At 41.0% G+C, this 26,794-nt stretch overlaps 1 protein-coding gene across 1 annotated transcript in view; it reads right to left on the bottom strand.

The window, feature by feature from the left end:
• CDH4 (cadherin 4) overlaps positions 1 to 26,543 on the bottom strand; it is a 454,811-nt gene extending 428,268 nt beyond the window's left edge. Inside the window, exons 1-2 of the mRNA XM_035344248.1 lie at positions 26,278 to 26,543; positions 24,191 to 24,302 (exon numbers count right to left, since the gene is read on the bottom strand). Coding sequence (XP_035200139.1) covers positions 24,191 to 24,302; positions 26,278 to 26,331 — 166 coding nt within the window. The 5' untranslated portion in view covers positions 26,332 to 26,543. The remainder of the gene's footprint in view (positions 1 to 24,190; positions 24,303 to 26,277) is intronic.
• Between the last annotated feature and the right edge of the window lie 251 nt (positions 26,544 to 26,794).

Genomic DNA, 26,794 nt, shown 5'->3' with positions numbered 1-26,794 from the left:
CCACTGGCAAGTGTTAAAAATTCTTCCCAAAATTTCACATTTAAGTGTGTTAATGTGCTGCGTCACCCAGAAAGGGAAAAAAAAAAAAGGAAGAAAAAAAAGTGAGAGAAGTAAAGACCAGACAATAAGAGGTAGCCAAGGAATGCTTGCATCATCTATGAAGGGAAGGCAGAAGTGGGACAGATCCACACAGGTTGTTCACTGAGGAGCTCCAGAAGCCCAGAAGCAGGAACCAGCTGAGGCAGAGAAGCTGCCACACAAATCACCAACACGCAAAGCAGTAACGATGCTTCAGGATCAAAATTCTCCGTGTACTAGGGTCACTTCAGAGAACAGACAAATGGTCCAGTGACTATCTCACAGTAAAGGTCCACAACTGCTTCAGAGAAATTTACTAATGGAAGTGATTTTATTCAAAGAGCTCTCATAAGCATAAGTAGAAATCACAGGTTTCACTGAGCCTCTACAGAGGAGCAGAAAATTACATTTTAAAATGCTGCATGAATTTAACAGATTTATAAGCAATACTGGGCCCTTAATGTCGGGTCTCATATGCACAGAGACCATAGGACATGGCAGTGGGGACTTGCAGAACTGGCCCTGGAAGAGAATCTCTCAAGAGGGGATTGTTACAGCCATGGATTCAGATGACAGTTCTTAAAAGTGTATCCACCTTTTACTGACTGGTCACTAAATTCATCTGTGACTTCAATACAGTTAAAAATACAAGCTCTGACTCAAAGTTTTTGCTACTAGAATGATTTCAGGAATGAACATAATTTATTTTCTTAGAGACTAATTGTTTGTTGACTATTACGATGACTTTTATTAAAGTAACTTCCTTCAAAAGATATTCAGAAAAGGCTCATCACCAGCAGACATTACTGCCCCATTTACCCAACTGGAGACAAACGTTCTATCCACAAACCTGTCTAAAAAATCCAGGTGCTCGCTGTAGGCACATGAAGGCTTGCATTTTTTAAACATTAAACAAAACAAAACAAAATATGTTTTTTACTTCTGTTTTGCTCTCATTTCTAATATATGAAAACAATTTACCTGCTTTCAGACTCTGGCTGTGACGACTTCGTTTTCACTTCATCTAAATGCAGTGAATAATCTTGGTCACGGCTCCTAAGATAAATGCTAAGAGAATTCATTTGTTGTTCCACACAGCTATAAGATGTTGGTGACACCTGTAATGCTAGGAACGCAACTGCATGCTGAAAATACAATCTGCTTCATTTGTGGACTCTAACAACAGCCTCGCAAATCCTCTTTATTCATTTTTCTAATAATCAGAACAGTTTTCTGGACAAATATATAATGTCGCAAGAACAGATCTATACTGACAAGCAAGGCCAACTGCATAATGCTTGTCTAAGTGGCAATAAGATTCATTAATTAGGTTGCTGCTTTAGAGTGTTGTTCCCCTGCAGCTATATTCTGCTCAAGGGTATTTTCAATAGTATTGAATAGATGAAGCAATTACTAAGCAAAATCCACTAACTGATGACCAGTGTCAGATTCCTCTGGCCATTCTTTCAAAGGGTATATATATTTACTTGAATGAGTGATTGAATTTAGAGGAAAAAAAGCAAAGCAAACAAAAATCCCTAGTGAGACAGCTTATGTGTTCTTCACTTTTAGGGTGTGATCTTTAAAAGAAAGCTTCCAACTCTGCAGACACAATACTGCAGATACAATTAAGATGTAGAACGGCTAGCTACAGGATACCTAGCTGCCTGATTGCACATGCAAATCAGGCTGTTTGTGATCTAAAGGCACATACTTACTCTCACAATTAATGGCATGCAAAGAGCTTTATCTACAGTTATTTGCCCTCTTTATTGACAGCAGTATAAGCAACTTGTAAAAATAATAAAATCTTGAGTCAAGCTAAGTATTTCCTGCTCTGGCATTTGACTTACACGCTACTTATTGGTTTAGCCCAGTAATGTCATTTTTATAAGATGACATATCCCTGAGCATTTAGGTTAAATAAACACAGCCCAATTATTTTGGCTTTACTGTAAACATGTGGAAAGATTTTCTTCTTGTGGACTGTTGGGTTGGCTTTTTTTCCTTTTCACTGCTTCAGTTAGTATGATGTTTATACCGTGCCTCATTAAAGCCGGGAATACAAGTAAAAGAGTTTTCAGGCAGGAACACTATTTTGAAAGTTGGGGATATCTGTAATTCTATCTGATCTTCCACCTGGCTTTAAAACCTGAAAGAACATCTAGAAATATCTTAAAAACTGGAGATACTTGACTGTATACAAATGAGGAACAGATGTACCTCTGTAATTTACCCTTAAACAAGGAAAACCAAATCTATCAGCTATTCGGGGACGCTTGCATGCCTTTTTCTTATTATAATAATTTTTTAAAAATCTGAACCAAAGTGCTGTTAAAAAGCTTTAAACACATTTGTTAATATTATTTTTATTTTTATTTTTAGAAACTCACTATGAGGAATTGCCATCCCACAACTCTCATCCTTAAATTAAACCTTTAGCCACTGCCCCTAACGTCCAAATTCAGTGGGAACCATATATGGTAGAAAAGCATGCACACCCAAAATACACAATTTCTTCTCCCAGAAATAGAGAAAGCTCAGTCTGCAAGAGTTTCCTTTAAGGTCGCAGCAACTCAACTGCTGAAAAGAACTTAACATCATAATGTAAACTACCACTGAAACCCAGCGGACACTTAACTGAATTCTCCTAGATTATTTTTCTTTCTTTTGGTCTCTGGTTTTAGGCATGCCTTTGAGCAGAAGTGCACACACTTCACTACCAAGTATTCATCTAACTGAGCAAAAAAGGGAAGAAGGAAAAAACAAACAAAGAAATTTGAAAGATATTTAACTAAATCCTTTAATGAAGACAAGAATTTCAAAAGTCAGTTCTACAAATCTACTTTGGGGCAGTCCAATACAAGTGGCCAACTTTTAGATGTTCTCTTTATTCTTCACAGATTAATAAATAAATAAATAAATAAATAAGGATAGTAGACCCACTTCCTCCTCTTCTTCCTTCGTCTACTTACCTAAAAACTGGAAGTGACCATGGACACAGCAGTAGAGCAGTAGAAGTGGACTCAAGGACATAAATTAAAAGCTACTTCAAAGTAATCCTCACAGAAACAGCACACCCAATTTGGGAGCTGTAATTCAGAATAAATCAGCTACAGGCAAACACACGCGAGGAATGTGCATAGTAGTGAATCCTCCAGGCTAATGGGCTTTCTGAGTTTGCTAAGAGTACGGCTAGATTGGTGATCAGATGGGGTATCATTTTGATGCTTCGCTCTTTTAAGGAGGCTGTGCTGCTTTCTGTAATGAGCCACAATATCGACATTTGAATTACGTCTCTATGAAGTAATCCTTTCATTCCCTTATCTAGAAGGAGCAGAATGAAAAGAAACAAAGAAATCAGTTGGTTTCTGACTAAAGATTTTCACTGCAAATTATGAAGCTGTGAATGGAGTAAGATGTACATCAGTGGCTGACAGCACATGAGCTCTTGCACTGTACTCTATTATTTCCCAGTTATCTTGTGTCATGATTATGGCAGGCTTCTTTCTGTTTCCTTGGCATTTTCTATCCTCCTTCAAGACTGCAAAACGAGACCACTGGAAACTTTCACTGCTACGGCACCAGCCGGGCTGGCTTCCCGCAGCATCACACAGCCAGCTCCGGCTGTCCCTCCCAGCCTGGTGGCCGCAGGCACCACTACCACCTCCCACCTGCCTCCAAACGCACACACTGCCGTAGCTCTTTTATTATTTTCTCCCATTTACATCCATTCATCCTTGAAGAACCCTCGTAATTAGTCAAAGCTAGCAGCTGTCTTCCTTCTCCTGCCTCACAGTCCGTTCAAAACAAACAAACGGCAGTCCTATAAAAATAAATAAATAAATTCTGGACAGATTTTCTTATCAACCTGCTCTGACACAATGGCTGAGCAGGAGACTGAACAGTTACCCAAATACATCTCCTGTTTGTTTTTCTTAATCACTCATTTCAAGATATAAACTGTGAGACTCTCCACATGGCCAGAATCCCACTACGCTGATGCTTTATAAACACAGGTCAGGAAAACTAGAATCTCCACTTCAAAGATTATTTGCAGTTTAATTAAAGATAACGAGGTAGATACAGAGGAAGACAAGGACACAGTGAACCAGTATTAGTCAATATGTGTAGACACATAAACATTAACAATATGTTTCATCATTTGTTTGAAGACTTTTCTTTCTGTATGACCTCAATGTCATCACAATGTACATCTGAAAGTGATCAGGATGACTGAACGATATTCATCAGCACTTCATCATCAACTAGATTTTACAAAAAAGTCCTCATACTACAATCGAAAACATATCTCAAATCTGCATTTGAGGAAATAGTTATGAGCAGTATTCATAACTATTCTTCTTCCTCCTTCTGTAAACTTTGATCACGGAGACTTAGGAAATATATTCTACCATGCTTTGAGTTCACTCAGTTTTTTTGTTGTTGTTGTTTAAATTAGTGAGTAAAGTGACAGGCAACTAGTCTAATTAACACATGCATTTGCTTTTTTGAAACTTCCAACAAATTTTAGAAGTCTTTTGCTCAGTATTATGATGATACTCTCCATTACCAGCCCCAAACAAATATGCACCTTTCTGCTGCCACATTGAGTTTTCTCTTTCATTTATACAAGGAAGTGAGCTTTCAGCTTCCACAACAACCTTGGCCTCCCATGTGGAAGGCTCAGGGCGCTCTTGAAGTAGAAGGGCAGCAGCACCCCTTCATCCTCTCACCGGCCTCTCAGGTCCCACAGGGTCTGTAGCTTATATTTAGGTAACGCACATCTGCTGGCAGTCATTCAAACCCGATTTGCAAAGCTCAAGGGTCAAAGTGTATTTGATTTCACTTGGTAGCTTCCTCCCATGGTTAAGTCCCCCACCTGTTCAAAAACAACATCAGGGCTCTTACTCAAATTTGAGTATTTTGGTTTTCTGTCATACTCCTCTTAGTCCCTTTGCCAGTAAGGACTGAAGGGACAATAATCACCAAGATGGACTGCAGACAAACCCAGTGGATTGTAGTACTTTATGACAAAAAGTTTCGTACGTGTGGCTAAGCACGTCAACATGAATCATGACAAACTTTATTAGTGTGCAAAAGACGTGAGCACCGGCATGCCATCAGCCCGAAGCACAAGGTGACAGAGCCCTCACAGCATCGAGCACTTGAGGTAACTGAAGTCTGAAAACATTTCACAGACAGCTGAAATACCAATTTGTATTTAAGCAATATTGAATTACCACAGATCACACAAAACGGGTGATTAGAGCAACACTTCAGCGTTTTGTTGTTGGACTTCTAGTTTCTGCTTTTGATTAAAGGCCATATAATTTTAGTTTTGTATTTGATTAAAAGCCATATGATTTTAACCTACAGAAGCTGGGAAGATTATTCATCTAATGTCATCTTTGGAACACTGCTTCCCAGTGCTAATAAGGGAATTTAATTAGATGGACAAGCCTTGACAGCAATCCTTTTCCAATACATTTAGTATTGAAATAGGTCTGCATCTTCCAAGATTTACAAAAGAAATCCACTATTCAAGTTAATGGGGAAAAACATCTGAGAGCATTGACTCTCCAAGACGTAAGCTCTCACTTTTCCAATACCATTTGTGCCACACATCACAACTACAGACAGTTACACCAACTGCTCTGGTGAGCCCCCAGTTCCACATGCACATGCAGAAAACCTTCACAGAACTGATTTTGCCCTCAGCATCAGGAGGCGTCACAGACCAGCCCAGGAGGACCCTGCAAAGGCACCCAGAGCCCCACGATGGAGCAGAGCAGCTGTGAACGAGGGTGCAGCACAAATACGGAGCAGCTCAGCCTCTTTCCGAGCATTTACAGTGGAAAAGGACATGCACACGCAGGAAATTTGCAGCAAAGAAATGCACAAAGGCTTGTACTTTCTAAAATTGTGTGGAGAACAAGCCTGTCAGCAGGCTGATGAAACACTTGAGATAAAGTGTAATCAATAGTAGTGCTGTACCTTTAAAAAACAGCAAGTATAATGCGATCAATTCATATCACACTGAACTACCCTAACAGAAATCTGCAACTACAATATGCTAATTTAATGATAATTTATCAAGCGCTCACATTTTCAACTACTGTTGTTCATGGCAGAATGAAGCCTGTGTAAAAATATGCCATGAGTCAATATGGCATTCGACTGAAGAGAAAAGACCCACATCATTAAAATTTTAAGTAAGCCTTCATTAAATAAAATACATGAAATTAGCTCTTTCAAAAGAATTTAATTAGTTAACACATGCAGGTTAAATTCACAATCTGCCATTGTGGTTTCTTAAGCCATTCATTTTCTTAAAGCCTTGTCATAAGAAGGATTTTTTTTTTGTTATTATTATTTTTATAATACTGCTGGAAACCACGGTTCCTTTCTGAAAAAGACAAAGTATCCCTTGCAAACAGCAAGAAACGTTTTCATTGCTACTGTATATGAAGTGCTGCCTTGTTAAGGCAATTTCAATCATTTACGCATCTTCATTAATCCAAGCTACGGTTCCACTTTCCACAGGGACAAACCTCAATAGCTGCAGAGAAAGGGCAGGACAGCAGATCCTTAAACAGAAGAGAGGAATTACCAGCTATCTAGCTGGAAATGAAACCTCTGGAAGACCCATCTGCAGTCTCAGTCGTTACATATCTCAGTAATTATGAGAACTCTCAGTCCATATATAAAATTTCAATACCTATGAAGAGCTGCAATATTGCAATGTCCACAATACAAAAACATCGCCAGGTCCTTTTGCAAAGCTTCAGGCTACGTGTAACACTGAGAGAAGATGAATCAATAAAATGCTATCAGTAAAACAGTTTGATTCCTGCACGGTTAAGCGTATGGCTACTTCTATATTTCAATCCCCTCAGGTCAATATAATTTTACACAGTTACCCAATTCTCAGCAGTGAAATGATACTGGTGGATGTTTCAGATATTGTAGAGCACTTATTTCTACATGGGGGATTAAAAATAATAATAATAATAAATCACTGTTTTCTATCTGGTTCAAAAACTTGGATCTTTAGCACAGTTTTAAACGTGAGAGGTTTTTTTACCCTACCTCCGCTAAATTCATTTACTCTTAACAGCTGACCAGGCCAAATCCTCTGTGTCCAATTCACCCAGCACTGAAATAGGAGTTTGAAAAGAAAAGCAAGTCCAACCTGGCTTTGGGCTTTCATCTAAAGTAAATCTGAAGCATAAAATAAAATGTAATTCCTACCTACTTAAGAAAATCAGCCCATTTAAGCAAATTGAACTATTCAGGAATAAATTCTGCTGGGTTACTCACCATGAGGGCTGAAGAAACTGTAAATGCTACCAACAAAAACCAACTGTATCATTAATACAACATTAACACATATCCAAGTAGTTCTTCACACTCTTAACATCCATCTGGGTATGCAACAAGATCGTGCCTCAGGTTAATCGGACACCTCCAAAGAGCTGCATTTTTTGCATAAAGAGCAGCAGACAAGTACACTTCCAAAGCTGAAGAAGTAATAATTGTCATCTCTAACAAACTCTTGTACTCCAGAGCACGAATGTTCCCAAAGAAGCTCTTTCAGACACAAGTCCCCTTTCCTTGATTTAATTTGACAACATCCCAATGAAACAGGATAATCCTATTATGAGACCAGACAACCAACTTCAGCAAGGCAGGATTGTATCCCCAAAACACAAAAATGCCTCATTTTGCTACCAATTACATCTCATCCATTTCTTTTACACCATCTACTCTCCTGCTGTTGCTCCTGTAAAACATTTGGTTTCCATAAGTACTTAAAGAATGTCAGATGTAGGAGGGGCAAAGCCCCTCTGTATATACAGTACAATTTCCTTACCACATCTCTCTTATTAGGAAATTATATTAAGACATTTCTAGCACTGAATTTTAATAGTTTAAAAGTTAGCAGAAAAGGTCTACTTATTAAGAAACAAGGCATGAATTTAGGAAAAGCTGTACTAACCCTTTTTTTTAAAAAAAATAATTTGTTACATCACCAAAGCTTGAAACTTTCCTCTAAAAATGTTTCGTAATTGGAAATTCTCATACAGTAAAACTTCAGTGATCTCTGTACTCTGCTTTGCTCCTAAATAATGAACTAAACTGTCAAGGATACGTGCAGGAGGCTGGAGTCTTTATATTTTACTAGAGGACTAAGCTCATGAAAATCCAACTGCATCAATCCTTCTTTTATTATTATTCTTTCAAACTTCCAAAATCAAATAACTTTCTTGAACTTGGCTAGAGTCTTCTGAATAGAAATTCCACTGGGGAAAGAAGTTTTAGATTAACAGCACAATACACTCAGAAATCAATAGATAAACCCTTTGCTCAGCTACACTACCTGATATTGTGAGACTGGAGCTAGGTCTCAGAAAACAGAAATAACTGAAACAACTTTCCTGATCTGTCCATTTTTGTTTTGGAATTGAAACTGGCAACAAGAACCTTATTTCTGTGCCATACTTAGGAAATTATTGTAATGAAAAATTCTGACTGGATAATAATTTTTAATTGTAAAAAGACATCTATCTTTGTGTTAAAACCAGGAGGGTTTGGTTTGTTTAAATGACATAGATAACACTGAAAAGCAGTAAGGAAACTCAGAGATAACCACATGTATGCGGTGCCTGTCTTTTGGATACACTGCAAGCTCATAAAGTCAGCCAACAATGTGATTAGATACTCAGGCTTGGGAGAAGAGATGGAGTGAAACTTCTAAACCTATTGTGAAAATTCTTTAAGCCTGGTCTCAGCTTCATTTGAACATCTGGATTAGACAGCATCGACTTAAACTGTTCCTTACATTGGAAGCAGGCTGGCTTTTACTTTTTGATCTGTTTGACCTTTTATCCCCTCATTAACAGTGTTGCTTTCTCCATTCACCAGAACAAAATCCTTTTTGGATTGATCGTGAACATTGGAGGAGCGAGGGTAAATCAAAGCAACATCCATGTTCCACTAAAGAAAGCCAGACCAATTTTGCTATGAGCTGCAATCATGTAGCTCAACCAGAGAGCACAGCAGAATATGTATACTTTTTGAATACACGAAGCCAGCACTCATCATTGAGCAGAAAACACTCTTTATTTCTCTATCCACGTGCTGCAGTCACAGACATACCACATCTCAGCCCTCAAGGATGTGAAAAAGATGCATCCCACAAAGTGCATCCCACTGCCTCACCCCCTTGGTTCATTTCCAACCCCATTCAGAACAGACAAGAAATGTCCCTATACAGACACACAAAAAATAAGAAAATAAAAAGGATTTCCAGGTCCCAAAATTTTGGCAAACCACTCAAACAGATCTCATGGCACAACCCCCCAAACTCAGACAGGATAACTCACTGTGTTATATTCATTAAAAAACTACAGTCTTTATTTATTTTCCTGTAGTTCTGTAAGGCAAATCTAAAGAAACGTTGCCATGACAAACAAATACAGTGGAGTTTTTATACTAACCTGATCCTCATGATATCCCTTCATTCAATTAATGGAACCTTATTTTATTTTGTATCAACCAGAAAATCAAAATATTTTCAACACTGCTGGCATTAGCCTTGTAAAGACACAGATGAATTGAAAAATGCTTCGCAGTGAAGCAGAAGAGCTTTGCACGCAGCCAGACCACTCAGATGCCATGGGCTGGGATACCATGTTATAAGACTGTAAAACCATGGCCTGTGGCTCCAGTCCAGCCTGCAGAGTAATTTAATCTAGCTCACAAAGAAATGAGGAAAATGGCCTCTGCTGTGCTGAATCAGCAGTGCTGGAAGCCATGCCACCCTCTATCACTTAGTAAGAGAAAGCTTTGTTTGTAGTGCCAACTCGGCGTAGAGCAACTATTGGGTAAAAGAAAAGACCAGCAGGAATATTATGTGCCAGATTTTCGGTAGATGTAAGTCAGAATAGTTCCAATGACTTCAGGAGTTGCACTGATTTACATCATTTCGGGATTATAAGGATTTACATCCACTGGAAGTTTCACTTCTTTTTTTGTCTTTTAATTAAAAGAACAATGTAGACTTGGCAGTACTATGAGTCTTCAACAGACCGAGATTCAGGAAGGAAAAAGTTTTGTAAAGCTCAGGGAGAGGCAATAAGCCTTTATTTATTTATTTATTTATTTAAAGTTTAAAAAGAACTGTGGCTAAATTAAAATTCGCAAGACATACTGATGTATAGATCTGAATTTATGCAATATACATGAACGTATTTTTCCTCTTTGGACCTACATAAATATAACAATGGCAAAACAAATGAACAACAACAACAACAACAAAAAAGCCAAGGAATGAAAACTTTGTTCATTTGATCTGATTATATACCACAAAAAGCTACCAGTACAGATATTATCCCTATTTATCAGTCACAACTAATGCCAAAACAAATGCCATGTACTACTTCATTTTATTTTTTTTCTCCTTACTGTAAGTGCCAAAGAAGTGATTGCCATTGGGATTAGGAAAAAACACATGACTGGAAAAACCAGGGGGTATTGCTTGTCAGGAAACAAGCCAACTGGGTCAAAGTTTGGTTTGCTCCGATTTCTAAATAAACTCATAACTACTACATAATGTCTCAGTGAACTCAGAGCAGTTTCTGTTGTTTATCTACTCAGCTATCAAAGGAAGTTCCATAATAAAACAAAAAAAAAGCTCTTTACCCAAGAGAGCCTCAGAAATGCGCACATATCAAATTTATTTCCTCAGTAGAATCACAGGTGACCATGACGGGTAAAGAACAGAAGGCAAGTGAGAATCGTTCTGGTACATGAGATCCTTCGATGGGTAACAGATGTATGTTTTACGACCGAAAGTGAACAGATCCTTCAGGCAGGGCCATGTGAAAAATGACATGCAGTTGCTCTTCACACTATTTCTGTAGCACAATGACCCACTCCAAAGCCAGCTGAGACTTAAAAACACTTCAGATTAGGCTTGTAAAAAAATAACAAACAAAAAAAAAAAAAACAAACAGAAGACTGCTTACTGGTGCAGTTTGACCGATGTGTTACACAAGAACTTAAAAAAGTGGTTCAAAAGCTAATTGTTTAAACTAAAGAGCTTAAACCAAAATTCGTCTACATTCAAGAAATTAAGCTTCATTCCACCATAAGTTTTTCAGTATTCACCTCTGAATTAAATCTCCTGCTTCCAGTGAGTCCTATTTAAAAGTATTCTTCAAAGGTTTCTCCAACTTTAGAATTATTCTATTTTATACTTCCCAAGCTATTTACTAGATAGTGATGTACTTAAATGACACTGATCACATACTAATGGTTTTTGAGCATGAATTACTGATTTGGGTATATAACCTTTAGATTTATTTTACGCATTTATTTTTTAGGACAGCTTCCCCTAGAATAGTAGGTTCTTGGTGTGTGGATTCCCTGCACATTTGGAGGTGTAGACACATACTGCTATCAGAAAACATTCACAAGAGATGCTAGTGCAGCTGAAAAGTTGAAAAATCACCTCGATGGTTGATAAACTGTGGTAGCAATCTTGTCTTCTCTTTACATCTCGGTAACACCCTCTGTTTCCTGAGCTGTCCAGGCACAACAGGAACCATGGCCCATCAGGTCTGTAGAGCACCCAGGTCCCCTGCACTCAGCATTGCACACCTCTTCTCTGCATGTCTCACCCCAACATCTTTTTAAAAATATATATATATATTTAATTAAGATGCTACCCCACTCCCCAGATGCTTAATTCCCCCCCTTACAATTGCTTTGCCAAAAGGATGCTACTGCTGAATTAACAGAACTTTGCTTCGTCATCATGCCTCCCAAGGCAATGAAAATCGCTATGTTCTTATTAAGGTAAAACCAGCTGTGCCACTACTGCTCAATTCTGCTGCTTTTTAACAGGATACAACCAACATTATGTCTGATTTCACAGTAGAAAGGGAAAATAAAACTTTGTTTTATTGAAAATGCAAAGAAAAATTATTCTAGTAAAATGCATTGCCTGCATCAAGCTTTAATAAAACACTGCAGTTAATTCTGCACTCACAGAAACTCCTGCACAGACTCAGGCAATGGGTATTCAGTGATCTGTTCAGGATTAAACCTCTCTTTTATGTCTGCAACAAAACCCAACGTGTCTAACTGCCCCATACAGTCCTTCTTCATGGTTTCTAATCAGCATGGTAAAACCACACTGTATGACTGGCACAGCTTGCTTATTATCGGGTACAGCAACCAGTCCTTTAACTTTCAATTTCTCTTATGTTTCAGACTCCAGGCAAACAACAAAAATCTCTCTCAGTAAACTTTACACAGAGATAATCAATCTACTGTCCAGTTATCTGAACAAATGTGTAGAGCTTTCGTGATCCAGAGATCACTAAACTTCTCCTGATGATGGTTTCATGTTGTATTTTGAACATGGTATCAGGAAATCCTTGGGCGCAATCCAAATATTTTCAACGGTTGTCATCCTTGAAGATTGCATCACATGAACTCTTACCATGACCTATGGTTTCTCTTTTGTCCAAAGAACTGTACACATAGCTTTCTTCATCCCCAAGCTGTTCCTTTTCTCCCCAGAAAAGAAAAATAAAACCAACATCAAAAAGACATTTCTCAACGTCACTTACCCACATTTCTTTATCTTCTACAGAAGATCAAAAAGGAAAAAAAAAAGGGGGGGCATAGAATCAAGTGAAAAAGTCTTCAAAAAAGAGAAAGAAATGAAAGAATAATGCACCTCAATAATTGAGGCACACACACACACACAAAAAGCTGCTGGAGCTGAGCAAAACAGTTGCCTTTCATGTGTAATTTTGTAAACCTTCTGTTTGCAACCAGCCACTGATAATTAGCCTCCTGAAAGACAAGCAGCAAGGCATGCAGGACCTGATATGATGACTTTTTCTGATTCCCCAAGGAAATGCTTTCACTGGGGTGAAATACTAGATAAATAATTGTCCATCTTGAAATTCACTAGCCCTATTCTCTTTCCTTCCCCCTGAAGTGAGATCCTTCAGACGCAGATCTTATCAGCAGAGGGAGTTTGTGCAGATCTGCATGCACCCAGCTCTTTCTAGTTACTAAAAAACAAAACAAAACAAAACAAAACAAAAAAAAACCACCAACAACAAAAAAAAGTACCACACAAAAGCAGAAGTATGAGCAAAAAAACAGGCAAAATTAAAGATACTAAATGGTATAATATTTAAGTGTGGGCTGGGCCTTCTAACAAGCTTAATGAATAATGCAGTTACGATAGAAACAGCGCAGTATCTAACTAGTTCTGCGCAGAGCAAACACCTTGCCCTCATCTCATCACAAGATCAGACATAAATCACAGGAGTGGAAATGGGGCACTGCAAATCCTCAACCCTCAGTACAGTAAGAACACAGACGATACCATAAGAATCCACACTCTTTGTATAGGAATAACACTTCAATTTACTCCTCTGGCCTTAATTTAATCCCGTTCTTTCAACTCACATTGGGATTAGTAACATCCCCTTCAATCAAATTGTCCTTATCTGAGCAGACCTCGTGGGAACTCTGGGGGAGCCCACCTGGGGGACATGTCTTGTAGCCACAGCCAGACCTCTGGTGCTGGCCATCAGCTGGGTCGGGGCATTTAAGAAAACAAACTGTAAATGGAGCGTGTCCAATACTGGAATGAGAACTGAAGCACTCCTTCCCCTCCCACAGCAACAGCATGGTATTTAACTTGCATGAATCTATACTAGGCTTTTAATCTGGGATGTTTCTAGATGTAGGAAATTCAAAGATCCCAGTTTTTGTAACTCTCATGTTACAAATGCTAGAATTACTGACAAACTGAGTCGTTTAGACTTAGCTGTGTTCCTACAGATCACAAACAAACAACTTCAAGACATAAAGGGCTCAGATTACAAACCAATACTGTAATTTTAGTAAATTCAATAACTATACCCAGAACACAAGTTTCAATGGTTCATGGCCAAAGCAGAAGGCTCTATCACATGCGCTCTGCAACAGTCTGTTTGGAACTGGTTTTGCTCACTGCTTTTATTAACAGAGCAGATAAAGGAATGCAGCTTACGTTAGTTGCATCCATGAGTGATATGAAAACAGGGTGTAACTGCAGCTCTGTTGGAGATCAAGATTAGAATTGAAAACAATCCTAAAGTCAGAGATCAGACTGATTAAAAAAAAGAAAAAAAAAAAGATGCAATTCAATGGAAGAGCAGCAAGGTAACCCAATTCAGGAGGATTAATCAACTGTGCACACAGAAAATAACTGGGTAGGCAGCAGTTCTTCAAAAAATGATGTGGGAGGTTATACTGGATCACAAGCTGAACATGAGTCAACAGTGCCATACTGTTAAAAAAAATCATCATGTAAGATAAATCAACTGGAATATTGCCTGCATAACAGGTGAAGTAATAGTCCTTGTCTGGTCAGCATTGCAAGGCTTGGCTGGCACAGTTGGATCTACTGGTGGCATCGTGCTAGCAGCAAAGATGAGGGCTCAGAGGGGGGAGCCCAGGCACGACATGTGAAATGGAACAAGTAAATGGGTCAGCCTACAGAAGCTGAGAAGAAAACATTTTTAAGTGTGTTGAAAAAAAAAACCACCACCGAACAAAAAACAACAACTGTTCTATGATGAATATGACAAATCACAATGGGTTTAAATCGCATTAAGAGACCTTCAGTCTAAATGTGAAGGAAAGAGAAGGAAGCAACACAGTGTAGTGGCTGGAGTCCCTAAGAGCAGACCTTCGAGGCCACGCTGAGGACCACCCGATTGCAAAGGAGCTGCCCATGCCTTGAGGTAGCAGCGTGCTTCACAAGACTTCCTCATGAACTCTTCTGGCCTTATTTTTCTCTGAGCCCACGAAACACCCCAGGACAGACAGCAACTAGCATAAGCAGGCTCAGGTAGCATCACAGACAGCTCTCAGTGAAATCAGTGAGACATTCTGAGGAAGCTCTGTGGCCAGACAAAACTACACGGCAGGTAGTTCTCAGCCACTCAGGGCTAATTTATTCAGGGTCATCTATTAACTGCTTTGATCACACTGGGAACAAAGAGGTTATTAAATGTTATGCTTTAAATTAGTCCTAATTTGCACTTATTGAAGTGCATCCATTTCTTTATTTTCTAAGAACCTCACAAGCTCATTTGCTGATGTTTTAACTTCATATACCAAGAATCCCAACATGTTTTTCCTGCTAAATGGTGAGTAAAAAAATGTTTATTTCACTGACATGCCTTTTATGATTCTCTAGACATGAACTGACAGGAGGAGCTGATACACAGCTTTCTCTGGAACAATTTTTGTAATCCTGACAATTTATCTTTGGATAATTGCTATATTCATTATTATTTTAAAGACAATTTTGTTTAATAAGGATTGAAATTGCTAGTAGAAAACTCAGTATAACAAAATATTAGACTAAAAGTAATTTTTGTGACTAATCTATGAACTGCTACGAAATTGTGATTTATAATAGGCATAGTAATAGCCTTAATGATTGCAGTGCTTCCGGGTATCAATGAAACGCACAGATTGGCTCATTTCAAAGCAGAAAGGGCATTTTTTTTCTGCTTCATGGGTGGCCCATACATATCTTCAGGGTCCTTGGAGAAGCTTCCAACATTCCCACTGTGCGTTCCACATACTGGCTGCTATTACTATGCTAATGTTAATAGGCTGTAGTATATGTGACCCTCTGAGCAGCAGCGTAACTAGCAGAGTGCTGAATTACTGCCACTGGCTCTCTATTACAAAATGCTGGCAACTGGTGAGGAACGGTGGCAGGGAAGTAGTGAGGGCAAAGCAAAAATAATGAAAATTTTGTATTGGAAGGGAGCAGAAAGCAGGAATCTAAACAGGCTGGCAAAAAGAGAATCTGGAGCCTGGGGTCACCAGGCACAGGGCAGCAAGAGCGGCTGAAAGTCTCCATTTCCAATGACAGTGCAGTCCATATGCCAGAACATTTGCTCCTTCGCTCTCCCTCTGTGCAATTACAATTCAAAATTAATAAATAAATTAGGGACAATGAATATAAGCAAGATAAATCACAAAGCCTGTGGCAAAAAAGAAATCTTGTTCAACCCAACTATTTTTTATGTTGCAGGAAAACTCACTTGGGAAAGATTCTGCTGAAAGAAGCGAAGCAGCCAGTACTAATGACAAATATTTTGGGAAAACAGAAACTCCATATGTTCTCCTTTTATTCTACTAAAAATAAAGAGGAAATCAAGGGCTTTTTGAATTTAAGTGTAACATTTCCTTATGCCAGGAGACAAACTATGCCTGAGTTAAGTCTGGACATTAATGGAAGCAAATCGCAGAATAGTGGTCCCTGGTGTTTCAATTATTCTCTCTTTAGAAGTTAGGCTTCCAAGAAGTAACAGAAACACCATTTCCCTGTACGAATCATTTTTTGCAGACTGTTGCAATGTTTTTCTTTAAAGCTACCTGATCTATATTTGCAGAAAAGCTCAGTTCACCACTCTAACTTTTCATATACTCACCTGTGAAGTGTTTCATGGAACCAAGGCATGCTGAGGCTGGAAGCACCTCTGGAGAGCACCTGGTCCCACATCCTGCTCAGCAGAGGGTCAGCTGGAGCAGGTTGCAGGAGTCTATCCAGCTGGATTCTGCACATCTCCAAGCATGGAGACTGCACAGCCTCTCCAATTAACCTGTTCCAGTATTTGATGACCCTTAAACCATTTTTTTTCCCTCCTGTTTAAATGGAAATTCCTGATTTTCAGTTTGCCCCTATTTCCTTCTGCCCTTTCTCTGTGTACCACCAAGAAGAACCCAGCTCTGTCGTCCTTACACCATGCCATGAGGTATTTATATGAAATTATATGAAATATGAGATTATATGAAATCTTCCCAAGATTTCTCTTCTCCATGCTAAACAATCCCATCTCACTCAGCCTCTCCTTGCAGAAATATTAAAAAATAAATATTTAAACAAAATATCAAACCCAAATCTCACTGTAATCTCATCCATAAGAAAAACATCTGGTGGTACAGCTGGCCCATGACACTTCTGATCTTAACCTGAAAAAGCAAAGTCTGGGGGGTCACTTAATGACAAAAAGGAAAATAGAATGTGAAACAGAATGGTCTTCAAATCCTTCAGGTCGTGCATAAAAGGTTTACATACACTAAAATCAGGTACAGTTTGAGTCCAGCCAGCATAAATTCCTATTGCAGGCGCTTGGTGAAAGTCTCTGGTCACTGGTAAAGGCTCTGAGTTTCCTTGTCAAACCATTCCAAACTATGGTTCCAAAACACAAATACTGGTCTTCATTTTTCAGTCATTGCTTTCTGGCCTTTGTTCTTACTATTACCATTTGTGTTAAAAATAAATTAAATAATAATAATAAAAATGCACTATTCTGCATATACCTGTAGCCTCAGATTGAAGAGAAACATCCTTCTTTCCCTTTATTATTCAAATTCATTCTATGATATGAAAAAATATTAAAAAGTAAATTTCTAATGAAATCCTATCCTCTGTACTTTAAATCTCTTCCTAGCCGGTAAATGAGACACTTAAGTACTATCTAAATTACTACAATATTCTGTGGGCTATGCACATGGCCCAAGCTGCTGTAGAACTAAATACTTCACAATCTTTAGTTTGCAATGAAATAAGCTACCTCTAGAAAAATATTATGCTCATTTTCAGAGAGAAAATTAAGGCAGAAAGAGGCTTGCACATAAATATCAATGAAATTAGGCTATGAGAACTGGCATTAGGTCAACGAAAATTAAGCAAGAAAATATTTCATTGCTAGAATAAATAATTTGCATTTACCACATGCAAAAAAACAGAATTTCCAGAATGCTTCCAGCATCTGCTCAGTGAGATCAGAGCTCACAAGCTCTGTCAGCAGCAGTCAGCTTCTGAACACAGAAGTGACTTTGAAATTAACATTTTTTTAACCTTAAGAGACCTCACCTTATTGGTTTGGACTTCGAAACAATAGGTATTTCACAATAAACAACAAATTTATACCATTCCAGGCATGGCTTATTTCCTAACAGCCTAAGCATAATAAATAAATAAATTATTCATTAGAAATTGTTGTTTCATTTTCTTCCTTAATATGTTTGTTCAGAGTGCCTAATTTGAAGCAGCTCAGTCCTTCAGACAAACATCCCCCCCCCCACCAAAAAACAAAAAGAAAAAAAAAAGAGAAAAAAAAAAAAGGAAAAAATAAAAAAGAAGCTCTGAGACTGTTTTTGGAGAAGCAGATTTATTCAGATAAAAATCAGTTGCCTTCCCAGAATGCAGAAAAAAGTAATTTTACTTGGGTTTGAGGAATTTGGTTCAAAGCTCTGAACTAGAAAGCAATATATACAGTTATTAAACAGCGTAAGGGGATTAACTCTACAGAGTGTTATTGACTACTCTGGTCTCATTAACTGGCATTTTATTTAGATAAAAATGTCAACTTAAACATCATATTTTTGCGTCAGAAGTTAGATCTGAAGAATAATGTTACAAATGAATATGCATCAGCAGCTCCCCAGTCCACAGCAGCTCTTTCCGGGGTCTCCCCTGAAAGTAACGACTGAAGTTGTGATTTTGGTTTGCTACACGCCCATCAAGAGAAACTGCGTTAAAAAGAAGTTGTCCTGTGGAATGGGAGAAGGGTTTCAGAGAAGCAGCTTCACTCGAGCACGTACGAGCTTAGCGCAGAAAGCTGGTGTCTCTCTGCCTTTTTCCTCCAAGAAGGGAATGAAGAAAGGTTAGGGAAAGAGGCCCGGGTTCCCGGTGGACTTACGCCTGCTTTCAGATTTTATTATGAAACTGTGAAGCTAATTATGTGTATGATAACTTCAGTAACTACTTTTCATGCAGAATCACAGACCAGAAAATAAAGAAAACATGAATGGAAAAGCCTCCCTTTTAAACTCGGAGCAGCTCACAGAAGGCACTGGATATGGCAGCAGGGCGCAGCCAAACCTCCGCACTGCAGCACAGACCAAGTGACTCCTCACGGTGTTCCAAGCCCTCCCGAACACCGGCACAAAAACCCAACAGCCCTCACAGCTCGTGCTCCGTAAAAATGTCCACACAACACCGAAGGGCACTCTGAAAACAGAGACATAACAGAGCACCCGCCAACCAGTGGGGCACCGCGGCCACCAGCACGGGGCATCCTCCCAGCCGCACTCCAAAGGCCTTTAGGAGCCAAGCTCCTACCAAAATTAACCACAGTCAGGTACCTATCTATTTTTTGGATTCTACATCCAAGAAAAGTGGGAAACCATGCATATAAAAAAGGGCAAACATCCTCGTTAGCGAATTCACGTGTTGGAGCCATGCAGTACTGCAGATGCACGCTCCCTGTCGATACCCCCGGTGTATTTTTGGGCACTTGCTAGGTTAGCATTTGTTATCACAGAGATATACTCCTTCCTTCAGGGAATTTTGCTCAAGTATCAGCAAGTATCAGCATCCCTCCTAGGACACCTACCTGTATCATTCTTTCTGCAGGGCTCAGACTTCACACATGCAGTAGTATTTCGTGGCTGCATGATTATGTTCAAGTAGATCTGTTGGTACATTTCACTAATGTACTCCACAGGACACACTCTGTTTCCAGTATCATCTTAACCACACGAATGCAGTACATTTACCTCCAAAAGGAGGTACAGCATATATCCCTGCAGCTACTGCTAAATGAATCACTAGCAACCAGCCTCAAACACAGCTTGCAAAGGTTTGTTCAGATTCCACCGCTATTCCCACACCCCCCTTTTTAACTGAAGGTTTGCTTTTAGACCATCAAATGAAGACTGGGGTGTTGGGTCTAGCTGTTCTATACTTCCTAAACAGCATTCACAGCCTTCCTAAGTTTTACTGTTGGAGGTGATAAGGGCTGAACAAAGTGGAGGTTTTGAAGCCTACATGGGGAGAACAAAAGGCTTCCATGCTGAATTCATATGAAAAAACACATGTATTTCAGTAAAATATATATATTTATTTGTTTTTAACCAAGTGGTATGTCACTGAAAACCCTTGTGTAGAAACAATTATGTTTTTATACATTTGCCTGAAGTTTGGCTACCTTTGGTTTCACACACTTGCTTAAAGCAGCACATGCTGGCACAGTTTATTCATCTTCCTGTATGAAAATAAACTGTGCTTCCACGCGCTTTTACCCAAACGTAGCTGCCTACACAAGCAAAGTTGTTCTGTATAGGCACTATTTAGGATGGGCAACAGAAACATGAATCACTGCAGATGAAGAGATGCAAAGAAAAACAAAAAAAGGGGCCGTATGTCTCAACTGCTTACGTTGTCTTCTTGGCTGTAGGGGAAGCTATGACACGCACGCTAGTAATGTTGTTTAGCCGTATTTCTGGAAGGTGACCGGGGATAATTGTGACGGTACTAGGCTGTAAAAATAATGCAGTTAACTTAGTGATGTCATTACACCCACTGTTAGTTGCCATGGTCTCACCAATGCCAATAAAACTTGAACTTCTAGTTTTAAAAGTGTTATTTTTTGAATTATAATATTTAAAAATCTTAAAAAAAAAAAAAAAGAAAAGGGCATCAATCCTGCACCAAGAGTGTCAATCCCCTTAGATCATGCTGCATAGCAGTTTCAGAATCCTACTCCTTATTTTTCTTTCCCTATGAGGCCACCTGGTCACCATTCCCATTCACCTGAGCATCAACTCTGACTTCAGATCCCCTGAGTCAGTCCTGAACTGTCTTCAGTGCAGTACTGCATGTCTTCGCTCCTCCCCTTCCCCCTCGGGACCTATGTTCTCACCACTTTAAGTTAACATTAATAATTAACAAAGAGAAAAAGATACCCACGCTGTAATTGTCCTCTGTCATACAGCAGCTTTGAGATTTTACCTAAGGCTAAGGAAGAAAACAGTCAACCAACCTTTTAAACATTATCATGCATCAGTGATTACTCTAAGTTTATTATCCTTCAAAAAAAAAAAAAAAAAAAAAAAAAAAAAAAGACAAAAATCAACTGATTATACCCCACTAACTTTTATTAGGAAATGGCATTTCAGAGGAAGGTACAGACTTCACAGATTGTCTTAGCTAATACCCCATCATCAGGCTACAATGTTTGGCAGTGATGTGTATTATGTGGCATTTGTGGCCCTATTGGGGAAAACTATTTTAAGTCTAATTAACATGAAATTTTTAGAATGCAAATGCTTTTCATTTATACATAAAACAAAATGCCATGACATTTCTTCCATCCATTTATCATAAACAAGTTAATTACTGTGTAACAAATAGCTCCTGCTAGAATCTGTATGTTTTGAGGATGTTAGAGAGCTGACTCAGGCAAATAAGATGAACCACAAAGTAGTAGTTAATAGCTTATGGCATACTTATAATAAAACAATGACTCTGTAAAAGCTCTTGTTGTCAAATTAAGGCTAAGCTATTTCCATTGGAATAAGTCAATTACAAGCAGTCATTATCTGTTTAAACTTGATTCAAACCTAGAATACTTTACACACTTTTATTTTGATACATTCATAACACTGCATACATTTAGGAGCTGGATATTATAAAGCTTAAAAGGGAAATGCTTGCTTTATTGCCACACAGTTTATCCCCAAGCCATGTAGTATCTAAACTTCTTGACACTGGCTGAGGCTGATCGTTGTGCTGAGGGCTACATCCTACATAATTTCTGATGAACAAATCCTTGGGCAGTATAAACTGTCCCAGGACTCCCCATACCTCTTTCCGAAGGACAAAGTGAGACTTACGCCGCATACAGATTTTGTGTTTGCTGGAATCCCCTGAAAACAATTTGAACCATGCACACACTTTTTCCCCAAACCCATGAAATCACTGACAGGTAAATCCCTACCTACTTTTTTTTTCCTCCAGGCAAACAGTCCCATTTGGCCTGAAGATGAATTACTGAATGCTGATGAATAAGATGGTGGTAGCTGGCAGCAGAGCTTTGCGTGGTAAGATGGTGTGAAACAGTACATATGTCAATCTATCAAACATGTTAATGTAAGCAATCTGAACCCATTTTTGGTCTGATCTATTGTACAATACTTCACCCAGATGGAAGAAAGAGATAAACATTTTATGCTTCAGACATATCAAGTGTTAGGAAGTAAAATTAAACCTAAACTGGAAAACTACCAATTTTACGTGCTAGAGTATATATAAAGAACAACACAAGCACGAAAAATTTTTATGCAGCAGATTTTTTCCCCCATTATTGTACAAGTTAATTAGATATATTTGTTTCCTATGATAAATAGCAGCATGTATTTGACTGCTGATTAGAAGGTGTAAAGATGATAGCTTACTTATTAGCAAACACAGCATTTGCACTTTTTTCTTTCTCCTTCAGTTGACAAAATTCTCACAAATCACGTAACTAGTGACAATGTTATCAGGACATGAGTCCTCCAAGTGGCGTGTGCATACATAATATTTTGAGGGCCAGTTCAGCCCTAAATGAATGACTAATGGCAAACTACAACTGGACCCCAAGGATAAAATTAGCATTCATTAAATATATACTTTCATTCAAATCAACTTGACAGCCTATCTAAATATAATTTCATATTTAAAGATAATCACTTGCAACTGAAATGAAATGACAGTCACTTTGCTGTCATTGCTAGCTAGCTCCTCTGAACAGACCTTCTGCTCCATACCTATTGCACAGCTACATAAACATGAAGCACAATGTATCCAGTAACCACAAAAAAATACTGCTTCAGCCATGTATTAATGACATGATTTTCAAGTCTTTGAAGGACTCTGTATATCAAATGATTTTCAAAGTTAAAATGTGTGAAATATACTCAGTTTACAAACTGACCTGGAAGGCCATATGATTTATAAGTTTGGGGAAAATTGCTACTAAATATGTAAACAATTGGTACTAGGTTTCAAATATTTTAATATTTTGTTATATTCTTAGGTTTGTCTACATCCAGTCCCTAGCTGATTAGCTTTCAAACTAAAACTAAACTCCCAAACATCTCCTAACTGATGCCAGGCCAGTCAAGAGAATTCCTAAACAGCAAAACAAAGACAATCAGGCTTAGAAATAGAACTGATTGCCAACTCATGTAGAGAAAAAGCGTCCAGTCCTGGATTCTTCTGAAGCCAGAAAGAACACAACTCCCCCTCTCCCTAGAAAATCAAAGTCACAGAGCAGGTGTTTGCTCTGGAGGAAGACAGAAATCCCAGCTTTCTGGCAGAGGAATATGCATGTGAGTAAATGTACTCAGGAGAAAGTAGCAAAGGGTTTATAACCCCTTGTGTAGAGTACCAAAACCTGTTGTGCTCCTCAATTCCTGCAGTGTACTACGTTTTCAGAACTGCTGTAGCATCCACTAGTGGTTAGTGATTTAACTTTAGGGGGGGGCATGGAGGGGGGGAATTTTGCTCTTCAAAAATTTGCTTCAGAGTAAAACCACAATTTTCTGCATCATGCAAATACAAAGTTTAATTATTTTTGACTTGAAAGAGAGACAGATCAATACACAGGATAATCTATTGTTATTTGGATTACGAAGACGTCTCAGAGTTTACAATCACAAAAGTGGTTATAATCCTGCAATTACTATAAAGCTAATTGGTAGTTTCTTTTTGCCTGTGTTTTCATGTTGTCAGTGGGGCAGTAATGAAAATGAATGCCACATTTGTGAACAGAATGTCTGTAGGCTTGTTTACCACATTTCCAACAACAACGTCTGCTTTATCATGCATTTCAAAGCAGAGATAATTTAAGGATCTCTGAATTTCATACATAAAAATACTTTCTCAAATATCAAATGTAGAGTCCCTTCAGACAGGGTGGGAGTGCGAGACTTAAAAGTGAAGCGATGACCTCGCATACTATAGGCAAACATCCACCTGAAGCAGACAGCACGTGGACTTTGAATGATTCATCTGTATTCAAAACTGTGCTCAGGTAAACCACTTAGTGTTTCATCCTCCTACAAACATAATTCTGCAGACAATTTCACCATCAAACACAGCATCTTTAAGTCTCCTTTCACCTCCCCGAAACACAGTTATTGCGGCACCCATTAAGCATTTTATTGCACTTACCTTTCAGTAGCTTCTGCCCTTCCATGATACTTTGGGAGACAAATGCTGTGTAGTCTTCTTCTGAAAAGCCAGGCTTGCATGTGGGTCTAACTGTAAGATCCCCATCGCGTGCCTGCAAAATCAAAGCAAGAAAAGCACACACCATGACTTTTGTGGTTTGGCACAATGTTTTGTGACCAATGACTAGGTGTTTAGGCATGGGCAAACCTGAACAGTAAAGCAGTGTGCAAGTAGAAACCATTTATGCTAAAGTGCCTATCTGTTGGACTGGATCCATACTGTAGCTGCAAAAATAAAATGGGCCAGAAAATAGTTGCCTGAGTACAATAGAAATCATTGTTTGTAGGAAGGCTGGGATACTGGGCACTGTCAGAAGAGGGGAGGAAACAAAGAGCAGCAATTCATCAACGCAAGCAGCGCTCACACTGGAGCCACGCAAAGGCCTTATGTTGCAACACCCAAATCACCCGAGTTTTGCTATTGAGAAACTGGGCAAGGCCCCGGCCTGAAGGAGGAGAAGCACCCCCAGCTCGCAGCAGCCTCTGCAGCTCGCAGCCTCCTAAAGCCCCCTCGCTTCCCCTGCGGTGGTCCGAGCTTCTGCCAGCTGCTGCCCTGTGACCCCCCCAGGCTCTACGCTTGCCCAGGCTGCAGGGGCGGATGAAGGGGAGCCCAATTAAAACCTAGCAATTAGCGCAGCCCCTCGCACAACCTGCCGGGGTCCAGGCGCTGTGCTCAGCTGCTCAGTTCTGACTTTATACCGCGCAGTCAGGAGTCAGCCCCTGCCACGGGGACAGGCTCGCCTGGCCGCAGCGGTCCAGGCTCCTGGGGATGGGGACACCCACCTCAGCAAGGAGGGTCCAGACCTTGCTCTCCCAGCTCCCTGGAAGCACATCAGCTGGCGATCCGGGCCAGGTGATTTAGGCACAAGTGCCGGTGGCGAGAGATTTCTAGCGGTGCTGGGCTGTCAGCTGGGCTAGCCAGAGCGTCGCTTCGCGATGCCGGCTGTGACCCGGACGCCTCCGCTCCCAGCAGGGCAGGATGAAGCCCAAGGACCAGGAAAGCCACTTCCCCGATAAAGTGCAACTCCGGGCGCCCACCCGCATCCCCCAGGCTGCCGACGCACTCTCGGGCACAGACATCGCCGCGTTACGGAGCCAGGAGGGAGGAAGCGGAGCGTCCTTTCGGACGAGCTTAGTAAGCAGAACGCAAGCCAACGGACTCTGCTAAAAAATCACGCCCGGGAGACGGATGCCAGCTACTGCATGGGAAGTGCAAGAAAGCAGCGGCTCTGGGGGTCTGACCGTCGCTGGCAAGACGCTGCAATTAGGAAACGTTTCAAAGGGGCTGCCTGAAGATAGCGGGCTCCGGATCGGAGATCATCAGCCCGTTGCTGTAACCGCGCTCGCTGGCTGGGAGCGCATCGGGGCCGTTCCTGCGCACCCAGCCCCTCCCCAGGGCTCAGGCTCGGGACGTCGCCGACCCAACTTGGCGCTGGGGGATTTAAGCAGGAAAATCAGGGGCTCTTGTCCTTGCCGCCAGCCCATGCACGGCGCGGAGCAGCGGCCCCGTTCGCACCGTGACTCCGCGGGCAGGCGCTCGGCGATGCTCCGCGGCCAGCCCCTTACCAGGGGGAGGGAAAAAAAAAAAACGCAAAAAAATAAATAAAGAAAATCCAACAAACTTTTCAGCCCGTCGCACGCTTCAGGCCCCCTGGGGGCGTCGAGGGGCGCAGGAAAATAAAAGTTGGCGGCGGCGCGGGGCGGGCGGCGCGGATGCTCGCTCCCCGCAAGTTCAGGCGGCGCCGCGCAGCGCGGGGGGCAAGTTCCGCCAGCACCGCGGAGGTAACGGGCTTCGGGCGAGCGATGGCGCTGAAAATAATCATTGCGAACAAGATATTTTTAAAAAATAATAATGAATGCATGGGTAAAAGGGAAGGGAGAGCCCGGGCAAGCTGCCGAGACGCCGCTCCCCTCCCGGCGGCCCCGAGCCCGAAGTTACTGCGGATGCTGAGGGCGGGGGGCGGCAGCTCGGAGGGGGGCGCGGGGAGCGCCGGTCACCCCAAAACCTCCCCTGGGCGCCCCACTTACCGCCGCCGAGCCCCAGACGAGCAGCACCAGCAGCAGCCGCGAGCCGGTCCTCATCGCCCCGGCGGCGCCCGCCCGCCGGGCTGTGGCGGTGCGGCTGGCCGCCCCGTGCCGCGCGGTGCCGGGGACAGCGGCTCGGCTCCACTCGGCTCCACTCGGCTCGGCGCGATCGCGCCCCGCTCCTGCCGCCGCCGCCGCCGCTGAGCGCCCGCTCCGGGCTGCAGGTGAAGCGCTCGCTGCGCGCCGCCGCTGCCACCGCCGCCAGGCCCCGCCCCCCGGCCCCGCGGGCACGCGCCGCCTTAAAGCGGCAGGCACCGCCCCGCCGCATGGCGGGGTGAGGAGGCGGCTGTGGTAGTGGCGGCGCTGGTTCTGGTTCTGGTTCTGGTTCTGGTTCTGGTTCTGGTTCTGGTTCTGGTCCTGGTCCAGGTCCAGGTCCAGGTCCAGGCCCAGGTCCTGGACCTGCCCACGTTTTGTGGAGCTCTGTGAGCATGCAGGGACAACGGCCAACGAAGCTCGGGGA

The sequence above is a fragment of the Oxyura jamaicensis genome, chromosome 20 (assembly GCF_011077185.1).
Source record: "Oxyura jamaicensis isolate SHBP4307 breed ruddy duck chromosome 20, BPBGC_Ojam_1.0, whole genome shotgun sequence".
Classification (NCBI taxonomy): Eukaryota; Metazoa; Chordata; class Aves; order Anseriformes; family Anatidae; genus Oxyura; species Oxyura jamaicensis.
Note: the sequence above shows the minus strand (reverse complement) of the source record. Positions and strands in the feature narration are given on the sequence as shown.